Below are 12,636 nucleotides of genomic sequence, written 5' to 3' on the forward strand. Positions count from 1 at the left end.
CCAGCAGTGTTTTGGCCCTTTGGGTGAATTGAGCCTTTAACCAGCAGTGTTTTTTGCCCTTGAGTTGAGTTGAGCCTTTAACCAGCAGTGTTTTTGGCCCTTTGGGTGAATTGAGCCTTTAACTAGCAGTGTTTTGGGCCCTTTGGGTGAAATGGCCCTTTAACCAGCAGTATTTTTGGCCCTTTGGGTGAGTTTAGCCTTTAACCAGCAATGTTTTTGGCCCTTGAGGTGACTTGAACCTTGCACCAACAGAGTTTTAGTTTTTGGCCCTTGGGGTGAATTGAGCCTTGTCGCAGCAGAGCCTTTAAACAGCAGTGTTTTTGGCCCTTGGGGTGAATTGAACCTTTAACCAACAGTGATTTTGGCCCTTCAGGTGAGTTGAGCCTTTAACCAGCAATGTTTTCGGCCCTTGGTGTGAATTGAGCCTTGTAGCAGCAGAGTTTTAGTTTTTGGCCCTTTGGGTGAATTGAGCCTTTAACCAGCAGAGTTTTAAACAGCAGAGCCTTTAAACAGCAGTGTTTTTGGCCTTTGAGGTGACTTGAGCCTTGCACCAACAGAGTTTTAATTTTTGGCCCTTGGGGTGAATTGAGCCCTAAAGAGGGCTTTTATGAAATTTTGGCAGGTTGAGTCTATATACTGGAGGTGTATATATACACTTCCTGCAGTGTAGCTCTGAAAAGAGCTGTTGATTTTCAGTTTTCCTGCCTAGCAGAAGCTAAAATCTCTCTCTGACCCTGATCACGATGTCTCTCCCTCTCTCACCAAACCACATCTGACACGAATATGGCTGACACTATTCTTATAAATCCAAGGTCACCTGATTTAGCCAGCCAATGACTTTTTCCTATTTTTTTTTTCGCTGTCTACGTTTTCCTACTTCCTGTCCCACCTTCCCTGCACAGTTATTGGTGCAAAAAAAAAAGCGCCAGGGAAGGTGGGAGGGGATAAGAATTTTTACTGTATTTACCGCGTGGTATTCGATCGGAATCGAATATGTCGAATACCGTAATATTCGATCGAATCCCTACTCGATCGAATGGTATGAGCTCATATCTATTTGTTATAGTTCCTCTTCTTCTCTTACCTAAGAGGAGAAGGTAAAGCAACTTTGCTTTATATCACAAATTTTATTTTAGATTGGGAAGCAGCCATTTTTCTGGATGCAACAAAAATTATCTGTTGATTCTTTTGGGTAAGTTTGCTTGCATTTTTGTTGAGTTAACAAAAAACACTTTTCTTTTTGTTTGGAGAAGGAGTATTATAAAAAAATGATAAATATTCAGTTGTTGATGGATCAAGGGCCTCCAGGTCTCTGGTCTCCATTTAAAAGTATTAGCGTTCACGGACAATGTCCTCCTTTTTGTTACTCATCCGCTTCCCGTCCTGAGGGAAATCAGTGTCTATGGCATTTACAGTAACTAAAAGTACTGCCCTTAATGTTTTCCTGCCAGAGACGGTCCTTGGTGCCCCAAATACTTGGAGGTGCACCTCCCTACTAATCTGACGGATACCTACTCCCGATCCAACGCACCTTGCAGACTGACCTAGCACAATGGGACATCAAGGGCCTTTCATGGCTGGCCGCATTAACTTATTAAAAATGAATGTCCTCCTCCGACTGTTGTAACTCTTCCAAACTGTGCCTGTGATTCTACCATCCCGGTTTTTCTCAGTGGTGGGGTAGGTTTTCAGGAAGTTAATCTGGGCTGCTAAGCCACCACGGATCGCTAGGTCCACCCTGTTCAGGTCCAAATGGAGAAGCGGGTTGGCTGTCCCGGATTGTGCTAAATATTTTTCGGCTGCGGTTGCCACTCTCATTCTTGACTAGTACCACTCCAGTCGCTCCAAACTCTGGGTTGGGGAGTCGCTGTGTCCTTTACCTATCACTGCTGTACCTTGGCTTCATAAGAGGCACTGATGTGGGGTGTAGTGTGGGGTGCACTGTGTGCAGGGGAGAGATGTGGGGTGTAGTGTGGAAGGAGAGATGTGGGGTGCAGAGTGCACTGTGTGCAGGGGAGAGATGTAGGGTGTAGTATGGAGGGAGAGATGTGGGGTGCACTGTGTGCAGGGGAGAGATGTGGGGTGCACTGTGCAGGGGAGAGATGTGGGGTGTAATATGGAAGGAGAGATGTGGGGTACAGAGTGCACTGTGTGCAGGGGAGAGATGTGGGGTGTAGTGTGGGAGGAGAGATTTGGGGTGCAGAGTGCACATTAAACTGGGGACAGCATGTCCGCCTCTAGTTGCTCTCAGTTTAATGTTCCCCTTCCAGCTACCCCAGTTTAATCTCCCCCCTCTAGTTGCACCCACTTTAATGTTCCACTCCAGTTGCCATTAATTTGTCCCCCTCCAACTACCCCATTGTTTAATGTCCTCCACTTCCTATTTTCCCCCAGTTTATACTGGGGCACTAGGAGCGTGACTTCTTACTGTGGCTCAATTGGAAGGGAACATTATAATGTGGGGGCATATCCCGTTAGGGTGACTGTAGGAGGATTATACTTTGTGGGAGCACATGGAAAAAAATGGATAACAGGCGGAGTCAACTTAGAAGTGGGCGGAGCTAAATTTGCTGCGGGGCACATTTTGTCCCTCTTTCTCTTCTTTGAAAGTTGGGAGGTATGATGTGAGACTAAGAGGGGATGGCCAAGGATCGAGTTAAAAATACTCATGAGGGTAGAGACGAGGTCAACCGTTTGGACGGACTCCGGGAGGCCACGAATACGTATGTTATTGCGGCCGTTATGGTTTTCAATAACTCTCGAGGGCCGCCACCCGGTGCTGCAGGTCAGAAATGTCAGATTTCACTACATGCAGGTCCTGGCACCATGCATGTTTCAGATCAATAGCAAGACTGTCCATGTCCCTTGTACTCAGGGCGAGGAGGGCCTGTAGTTCTGGATGCTTCTGTAAAGTAAGTGTAGCTTCCTCTGGTGGTGGAAGGAAAGATACAAAAGAAGACACCTCAGCACGGAGGGCCGCAGGAGCAGAGTTGGGCCTCTGAGTTTTTTTGCAAGTGACAGGCGGTACCATGTCCTCATCCGAGGAGAAATCTGAGCCAGGTAAAGGGCGCTGCTAGGCAGGCCTAGGGGAGTTAAACAAGGATCTCTTGGAAGGTGGGCTAACGCCCCAATCAGGGCCCAAGTCACGTGCAGATGGTTGCCAGCCACTCTGTCTAAGTAATGGAAGGGTCATCTGTAGCGATTGCTGAGAGTCTCTTAGTCCACCAGCCTGAGAAGCGGCAATGGAGAGCAGCGGCGCCCCTGCCGCCGCTGATCTCTGCTGTGCTATGTCCAGGGGACGAGTGGGAGCCAGGGTAGGGTCAGGGGCTGGAGCAGATAGTGGGATAAGCAGGTACCTGTGGAAGGCCCAAGTCATCAGCAAGAGCTCCAGGAGAGTCCTGGTCCCTCTGCCTCAGATCCAGCAGGGAGGCTGAATCGCTGCCATCTACTTAGAGGAGGAGGGAGATGGAGCCTGTGGATCCCTGCATGCCTCAGACATAATTGATCCCTGCTGTTCCCCTCACGGGGTAAAGAAGGTGGAAATTGATACCTTTGGTGGCAGGGAAGCCAGGGAGTCCCCAGGTAGCCTTTTATACCGTGTCTTGACCATGGTAAGTACCCAATGTGAATGGAGCAGGAGCAGAGCTCTTAGATAATAAGACAGCATTTTTCTAAATGAGTATTATAAGAAACAATTGTCAGGAATGCATATCTAAATTACTTAACCACTGACATGTTTGCAAACCTCATCAACTACAAAAAAACATCTGACTGCTGTGCTTGCCAACAAGGGTTTTGCCACCAAGTATTAAGAGGGATCAAATACTTATTTCTATATGCAAAATGAAACTATATTTATAAAATTTATACAATATGGGTTTCTGGATTTTATTTTTGGTGTTTGGTGTTCTATCACTCATTTATAGACTGTTCATGTCTTTGTCTTGGCTCGTTCACATCTGCACCCCAGTCTCCGTTTTGCAAGTTTCCATTTCCTGGCTGAAACTGGACAGGAGACAGAAACCTGCAGTCATTTTTGCAGTTTGGAAAGTGTCCGGCCGTGAGCACCTGTGAGCGTTTTGTGCTCTCCGCAGCGAAACCGTTTTGTTTTTTAACCGGACACAAAGTCGGACATACAGGAAAGAAAAACGGTTTCACCGTGGAGAGCACAAACCGCTCACAGTCGCTCATGGCCGGATACGGTCTGCCAGATTTCCATCTTCTGTCGGCAGAAGACGGAAACCTGAAAACGGAGATCGGGCACTTACAAAATCGGCAAGGGATCAGATATTTCCTTCACAGTAGCTATGATATAACACACAATCTAACACTTGACGCATTTCCACATTAATTTCTGTTTTATCAGAGGTAGCTAAATGCTTAGTGGTTATAACACCACGCAACAAAAAATAACTTTTCGTCTGCTACTGGACAAAAAACATTTGTCCTATACCAAATCGAGTGTGCAGATTCCAAATCCGAAGTCAGAATTGTTGTAACACATTTGAAAATTTTGGTATGCATAAGTATGCCTCAATGAATTAGCATTTGGAAAGCATTGAACAATTATAATGTGATCTACATCAAAGTTTTCGTAGTAAACAGTGTATGAAAATGTAATGGAATAATAAAATTTCAAAAAAATCTCGTTTTTCAGTTAAAAAGCCTTACTTGAGCAAGGCCCAGGACTTTTAAAAGTGCTTCAGGCATTTGCTTTTGTGTTTGTGAATGGTCATAATTTCCCGTTGCAAAAACAAGTGGTCTCCCATCATGTTGGGATTCTAGCAGCCTCGATATTTGTTCTCCATTGTAGAAATATCTATATTGAACCGCTCTCCATGTTCGTTACTTACGTGTACCAAATTGGGTGGGAAAAAGTCCAGATGGCAATGTAAGAAATGCATTTTCAATGACATTCGGCAGACAAGTCGTTCATATGTTGTAAGCAGGTTGTCTACTGATTCAGCAGAATTTTCAGCTCGTCTGTTCCCAAACATGTTCTGCACTGCTAGCACAAATGCATCCCAAGCTACAAGTTCTAGAGGGTTGAGTTTTTTTCTGAATGTGTCATCATGCATTATTTAGTTGATTCTACCCTTTATTTTAGCCTCTGTTTTCAGTGTGCCAAACTTCTCCTTCAAATACTGGAAACCATTTTCATCATGATCAAGTGCAATTACAACATTTTTCATTAAACCCAAGTTTAAATTGAAGTGGATTGACAAGTGATTTGTGTTGCCTTGTAAAGACTCCCCAGCTAGTCTGCAATCTCTTTTTTTGCAGGCTTGTCTATGCAGCCTGCAAAAGAAATGATGATTTTTTGCAATCTAATAAATGCAAAAAAAAAAGTATTAAAAATTCAAATCACCCCCCCTTTCCCTAGAACACATATAAAAGTAGTTACCGTATTTTTCGGACTATAAGACGCACCGGACCATAAGAGAAGAAAAAAGGGGAAAAAATTGTAAAAATTTGTAAAATATTTAATAACATAATAATATAATATTTCCCCCCCACCCCACCGGTGTCCACTTACCCGCACAGCTGCAGCTCCCAGTTCTTCTTGGTCCGGTCTGGTCCTCTGTCCTTCACATGTCTTCAGAGCGCCCTGCTCCTCCCCCCCCCCCACCTCCCTAGACTACTATTGTAGAGATGCAAGGAGTAGGCGGGGCTTGGTGTGGGCGGGGAGACGTGAGTGCATCACTCAAGTCTCCCCTCCCAGTACCCGCCCACACTCTCCTAAGCCCCGCCTTCTCTATAATACTAGTCTGCGGGGCACAGGGCACTCTGAAGCCACATGAAGGACAGAGGACCGGACAAGCAGTGGGCAGCGGCAGCACTTCTGAGCAGGTAAGTTGAGCGAAGTTCCCGAGTAGATAGATTTTACTGTACATTGACTTGTCTAGTAGATAGACAAGTCAATGTACAGTAGTATCTATCTACTCGTCAACATGCCTCGTCGTCCTCACAGATGTCAGGAAGGGGCATGATAAACAAGTACAGGCGCCACAGGCTTTCTTGTAACTTGCCTGTGCCGCCTGTACCCTCTATCTGTAGCCATTCTCTGCATCGCACAGACGGGATAGGAACGGGACACAGACACACCGTATTTCCAGCGCTGCATTCGGACTTTAAGATGCATCCCATTTTCCTCCCATATTTGGAGGGAAAAAAGTGCGTGTTATAGTCCGAAAAATATGATAAATGCTGTGAAACACATACATGTTAGGTATCCCTGTGTCCGAAAATGCCCGCTCTACAAATCTATAAAAATATTTTTCCTGTACGGTAAACCGCCATTTTTTTCACTGTTTTGCTGTTGATAAAAATTTTAATAAAAAATGATCAAAGCAAAAGCAATTCCCAAAAATGGTAGAACTGAAAAGTACACCCAGCCTCGCAAAAAAAGACGCCCTATACATCCCTGTACATGGAAGTATAAAAAAAAAGTTATGGCTGTCAGAATATGGCAACTTTTAGTAAAAAACATTTTTGTTAAGGGGTTAAAATGTAAATAAAACCATATAAATTTGGTATCCCCAGAATCGTACCGAAACATAGAATACAGGTGACATGTCATTTTGGCTTCACAGTGAACGCTGTAAAACTGAAGCCCCTAAGAGAGCCGCAGAAATAAGATAATCCCTTAATAGTCCCACAATGGGGAAATTTCAGTGATACAGTTTCATAGATGGTACAGTAGTATATAACAAGAGAGAAAAACACATAAAAGCTCATGGCAGATAGAGAAATCCTAGGAATCATAGCAACTAAAAAGAAAGAAACACAGACACACTGCAGGATCATTTAGTTCTCTGTACGGAGTGATGTAAATAATACAGCCCGACCGACCCATTGTATGCATGCTCTCTCACTCTGTTCACATGTTGCTGTATACTTTTCTAAGCTACTGTATACTTTTCTGACTAAGTAGCTATAACCAAGTGTACTTCCTAAGTTGTGTTGCTCTATGTTGTAAAGAATATACACTCACCGGCCACTTTATTAGGTACACCTGTCCAACTGCTCGTTAACACTTAATTTCTAATCAGCCAATCACATGGCGGCAACTCAGTACATTTAGGCATGTAGACATGGTCAAGACAATCTCCTGTAGTTCAAACCGAGCATCAGTATGGGGAAGAAAGGTGATTTGAGTGCCTTTGAACGTGGCATGGTTGTTGGTGCCAGAAGGGCTGGTCTGAGTATTCCAGAAACTGCTGATCTACTGGGATTTTCACGCACAACCATCTCTAGGGTTTACAGAGAATGGTCTGAAAAAGAAAAAACATCCAGTGAGCGGCAGTTCTGTGGGCGGAAATGCGTTGTTGATGCCAGAGGTCAGAGGAGAATGGCCAGACTGGTTCGAGCTGATAGAAAGGCAACAGTGACTCAAATAGCCACCCGTTACAACCAAGGTAGCCAGAAGAGCATCTCTGAACGTACAGTACGTCGAACTTTGAGGCAGATGGGCTACAGCAGCAGAAGACCACACCGGGTGCCACTCCTTTCAGCTAAGAACAGGAAACTGAGGCTACAATTTGCACAAGCTCATCGAAATTGGACAATTGAAGATTGGAAAAACGTTGCCTGGTCTGATGAGTCTCGATTTCTGCTGCGACATTCGGATGGTAGGGTCAGAATTTGGCGTCAACAACATGAAAGCATGGATCCATCCTGCCTTGTATCAACGGTTCAGGCTGGTGGTGGTGGTGTCATGGTGTGGGGAATATTTTCTTGGCACTCTTTGGGCCCCTTGGTACCAATTGAGCATCGTTGCAACGCCAAAGCCTACCTGAGTATTGTTGCTGACCATGTCCATCCCTTTATGACCACAATGTACCCAACATCTGATGGCTACTTTCAGCAGGATAATGCGCCATGTCATAAAGCTGGAATCATCTCAGACTGGTTTCTTGAACATGACCATGAGTTCACTGTACTCCAATGGCCTCCACAGTCACCAGATCTCAATCCAATAGAACATCTTTGGGATGTGGTGGAACGGGAGATTCGCATCATGGATGTGCAGCCGACAAATCTGCGGCAACTGTGTGATGCCATCATGTCAATATGGACCAAAATCTCTGAGGAATGCTTCCAGCACCTTGTTGAATCTATGCCACGAAGAATTGAGGCAGTTCTGAAGGCAAAAGGGGGTCCAACCCGTTACTAGCATGGTGTACCTAATAAAGTGGCCGGTGAGTGTAATGTTATGCTCTAGAAAAAATATAGGAATGATGACTTACAAATTATAATGTACAATGGTTTAGTTTGAACTATTTAAAATGGTGTGCTTAAAGGGGTTTCCAGGCAAAATTAGACAACCCATTAAATTTTTAAATCAGCCGGGGGGCAGTGAAAAAAATGTAAAAAAAAAATTCATACACTCCTTTCCACAGTGCTCGAGTGCCTCCCAGCGTGGTCTGGTCTTCTCTGTCCTGTTTCGACATGTCTGAGGCCAAAGCCTCAGCGAAAGGCATGTGATGTCACTATGTGTGACCGCTGAGGCCAATCAGCGGCTCCAGCAGAACTCAGGGAGAGAACAATGAGACATGGAAGCAAAAGGACCAGACTGCACTGGGAGGACTCCAGAGCACCGGGAACAGTGAGTTTAATATATATATATATATATATATACAGTCCTATGAAAAAGTTTGGGCACCCCTATTAATCTTAATCATTTTTAGTTCTAAATATTTTGGTATTTGCAACAGCCATTTCAGTTTGATATATCTAATAACTGATGGACACAGTAATATTTCAGGATTGAAATGAGGTTTATTGTACTAACAGAAAATGCACAATATGCATTAAACCAAAATTTGACTGGTGCAAAAGTATGGGCACCTCAACAGAAAAGTGACATTAATATTTAGTAGATCCTCCTTTTGCAAAGATAACAGCCTCTAGTCGCTTCCTGTAGCTTTTAATCAGTTCCTGGATCCTGGATAAAGGTATTTTGGACAAACAATTCAAGTTCAGTTAAGTTAGATGGTCGCCGAGCATGGACAGCCCGCTTCAAATCATCCCACAGATGTTCAATGATATTCAGGTCTGGGGACTGGGATGGCCATTCCAGAACATTGTAATTGTTCCTCTGCATGAATGCCTGAGGATTTGGAGCGGTGTTTTGGATCATTGTCTTGCTGAAATATCCATCCCCGGCGTAACTTCAACTTCGTCACTGATTCTTGAACATTATTCTCAAGAATCTGCTGATACTGAGTGGAATCCATGCGACTCTCAACTTCAACAAGATTCCCGATGCCGGCATTGGCCACACAGCCCCAAAGCATGATGGAACCTCCACCAAATTTTACAGTGGGTAGTATGTGTTTTTTTTGGAATGCTGTTTCTTTTTGGACGCCATGCATAACGCCTTTTTTTATAACCAAACAACTCAATTTTTGTTTCCAAAATGAAGCTGCCTTGTCCAAATGTGCTTTTTCATACCTCAGGCAACTCTATTTGTGGCATACGTGCAGAAACGGCTTCTTTCTCATCACTCTCCCATACAGCTTCTATTTGTGCAAAGTGCGCTGTATAGTTGACCGATGCACAGTGACACCATCTGCAGCAAGATGATGCTGCAGCTCTTTGGAGGTGGTCTGTGGATTGTCCTTGACTGTTCTCACCATTCTTCTTCTCTGCCTTTCTGATATTTTTCTTGGCCTGCCACTTCTGGGCTTAACAAGAACTGTCCCTGTGGTCTTCCATTTCCTTACTATGTTCCTCACAGTGGAAACTGACAGGTTAAATCTCTGAGACAACGTTTTGTATCCTTCCCCTGAACAACTATGTTGAACAATCTTTGTTTTCAGATCATTTGAGAGCGGGCTGTCCATGTTCGGCGACCATCAAACTTAACTGAACTTGAATTGTTTTGTAGAAAGAAATGGTCCAAAATACCTTCATCCAGGATCCAGGAACTGATTAAAAGCTACAGGAAGCGACTAGAGGCTGTTATCTTTGCAAAAGGAGGATGTACTAAATATTAATGTCACTTTTCTGTTGAGGTGCCCATATTTTTGCACCGGTCAAATTTTGGTTTAATGCATATTGCGCATTTTCTGTTAGTACAATAAACCTCATTTCAATCCTGAAATATTACTGTGTCCATCAGTTATTAGATATATCAAACTGAAATGGCTGTTGCAAACACCAAAATATTTAGAACTAAAAATGATTAAGATTAATAGGGGTGCCCAAACTTTTTCATAGGACTGTGTATGTATATATATATATATATATATATATATATATATATATATATATATATATTATAATATAATATAATTTTTTTTTCCAACTTCCTTAAATTTTAAAGATACAGTATTTAATTGTTTGTTTGTTTTTTTTCTACAGTCAATATTTGCTCCATTTCTTACATTACAACTTGCGTTCATGGGACTGTCCAAGTATTTTCCAAAGGTAAAAAAAATTTCATTTTTTTTTTTTTACGCTTTTCATAGTAGTTTAATATTGTATTCACTGTTCTAAAAAGTTTTTACTGCGGCAGCACGGTGGCTCAGTGGTTAGCACTGCAGCCTTGCAGCTCTGGAGTCCTGGGTTCGAATCCTGCCTAGGACAATATCTGCAAAGAATTTGTATGCTCTCGCCATGTTTGCGTGGGTTTCCTCCCACACTCGAAAGACATGCTGATAGGGAAGGGGGGAGGGGGAGTTTTACTGTATCTATATACTGTCTGCAACTAATGCATGCAACTAAATATTCATAATAATTAGGGAGATGCAGACCAAAACAATCCTCCAATGTTTGTTTCAGCCTTCACTTTCACGTGCCCTAAACTTGCCCGTTACTGGAAAGCTTTAATTAGCCAATTAAATATGAAAAATATAGGTGCAGAATATTAAAATAAATTTTGACCAAGTGAAATTTGCCTCCAATAAGCAGATGTACTCCGTCAGTTGCCAATGTGCAGCCGCTACTGCTGCAAGATACAGCATCTGATATCACTGTGACCCTACACTGGGAGAAGTTGAGACCAGACGCTATAGTAATGAGCACCGGCAGTGGCGTAACTACCGGGGTAGCAGCAGCCACAGGGCCGTGACATTAGGGGCCCATTAGAGGCTACCACTGCAGGGTTGTTTTTTTTTTTTTTTTTAAAGGCCGTTACCGCAGAGTGCAGGTGAGTAACAGTGGTTTTTTATGTTTTTATGCCCCCCTGGGTCTCCGATTTATTATGAAAAGACCCCAGAGTATAATAATTGTTCATTGGTGTCCACAATGGGGCATAATACTGTGTGCAGGGGCCACTATGGGGAATAATACTTTTTGCAGGGGCCACTATGGGGCATAATAATGTTCACATAAATGCGGGGGGGGGGGGGATTGGGTTAGTCGAGGTCTTTGGCGTTGGTCGGGGGGGGGGGGCCCATGTCAGAAGTTTGCCATGGGGCCCCGCCATTCCTAGTTACGCCACTGAGTCCCTGACATCACAATGCAATTAAGTCAGTGATGCCAGATGCCCTGCCAAATCACTACATATATGTAAAATTTAGAAACCCCAACTACCAGAATGGGAGGAATATGCAAATCTGTCTCCCAAGATGTAAATAGGGAAACAGTGCCTCTGTTATGTTGCCCTCTATGGGAAGCACCCTGAACATCATGCCTGACTTTCCCAGAAGTCTTTACTGCGTAATGCGGGGTTATAACCAAATCAATTTCTCAGCTACGGACGGCACCGTTTCTGTCTGGTTGGACTTCATCAGCGCAGCCTGGAGAGAATTGATTTGTTAGAAGTGAGAGGCTGAGAGACCAGATTATGGGGAAAACGTCCATCCTTAGGACCAGTAGACAAAGATAACTGCACATAAGACAATCATATTCGCAGACCGTAAAGAACTCCTAAGGTGCGAAGTGAGCAGCACAAAAACTCATATCCCAAATGTACAAAATAATTATACAATTGATCATTTATAAATTAGTATCAGTAATCCTAAATGAATGTCAGAAATTATAAAGGGTAAGTGCATAATTCATATACAATGCTAATAGAACATGTATGAGTAAAGAATACAAAGTTAAGGGGATATTGTCACTCCTTGGGGAGAGACCACCATATAGGTGTGTGGAGACTTATTAAGCCTTTAGCACTCCACTTCGCAAGGGACCATGGTAAGAATATGCAGATCTGTCTTCCATGATGTAATTAGGAAGTCAGCTGCTGCCTCAACGTTGCAAACCAATAGAGGGTGCTCACTGGAATGTGCAAGCCTGTCTTCCCTGATGTAATTAGGAAGACAGAATTTCAGTGAAATAACCCAATAAAGGTTTGCTCCCTTTAGCATCATGCTCGACCTTCCAAGAGGCCTTTGTTTTGCAATGACGCTGGGATTATTACCAGGTATAGTCTCTCAACCGAGGACGGTTATTTCACTGAAATTCTGTCTTCCTAATTACCGTATTTTTCGGACTATAAGACACACTTTTTTCCTCCCAATATGGGAGGAAAATGGGTGTGCGTCTTATAGTCCGAATGCAGCGTGTGCAGCGTCTGTGTCCCGTCTGTGCGAATCAAAAGGAGAGCAGCATGGTGCCTGCCTGGTCTGCCCCTCCTTCCTTCCTGTGTCGCGTCATTGCAGGAGCGAGATATGAGAGGCAGGG

General features: G+C 43.6%; 1 protein-coding gene across 2 annotated transcripts in view; it reads left to right on the top strand.

Moving 5' to 3' along the window:
- The window catches only part of CAMLG (calcium modulating ligand), a 49,855-nt gene that overhangs the window by 15,586 nt on the left and 21,633 nt on the right, over nucleotides 1-12,636 (top strand). For both annotated transcript variants that reach the window (XM_075274924.1, XM_075274925.1), the window contains exon 3: nucleotides 10,369-10,434. In XM_075274924.1, coding sequence (XP_075131025.1) covers nucleotides 10,369-10,434 — 66 coding nt within the window. The remainder of the gene's footprint in view (nucleotides 1-10,368; nucleotides 10,435-12,636) is intronic.

This window comes from Leptodactylus fuscus, chromosome 5, assembly GCF_031893055.1.
Source record: "Leptodactylus fuscus isolate aLepFus1 chromosome 5, aLepFus1.hap2, whole genome shotgun sequence".
NCBI lineage: Eukaryota > Metazoa > Chordata > Amphibia > Anura > Leptodactylidae > Leptodactylus > Leptodactylus fuscus.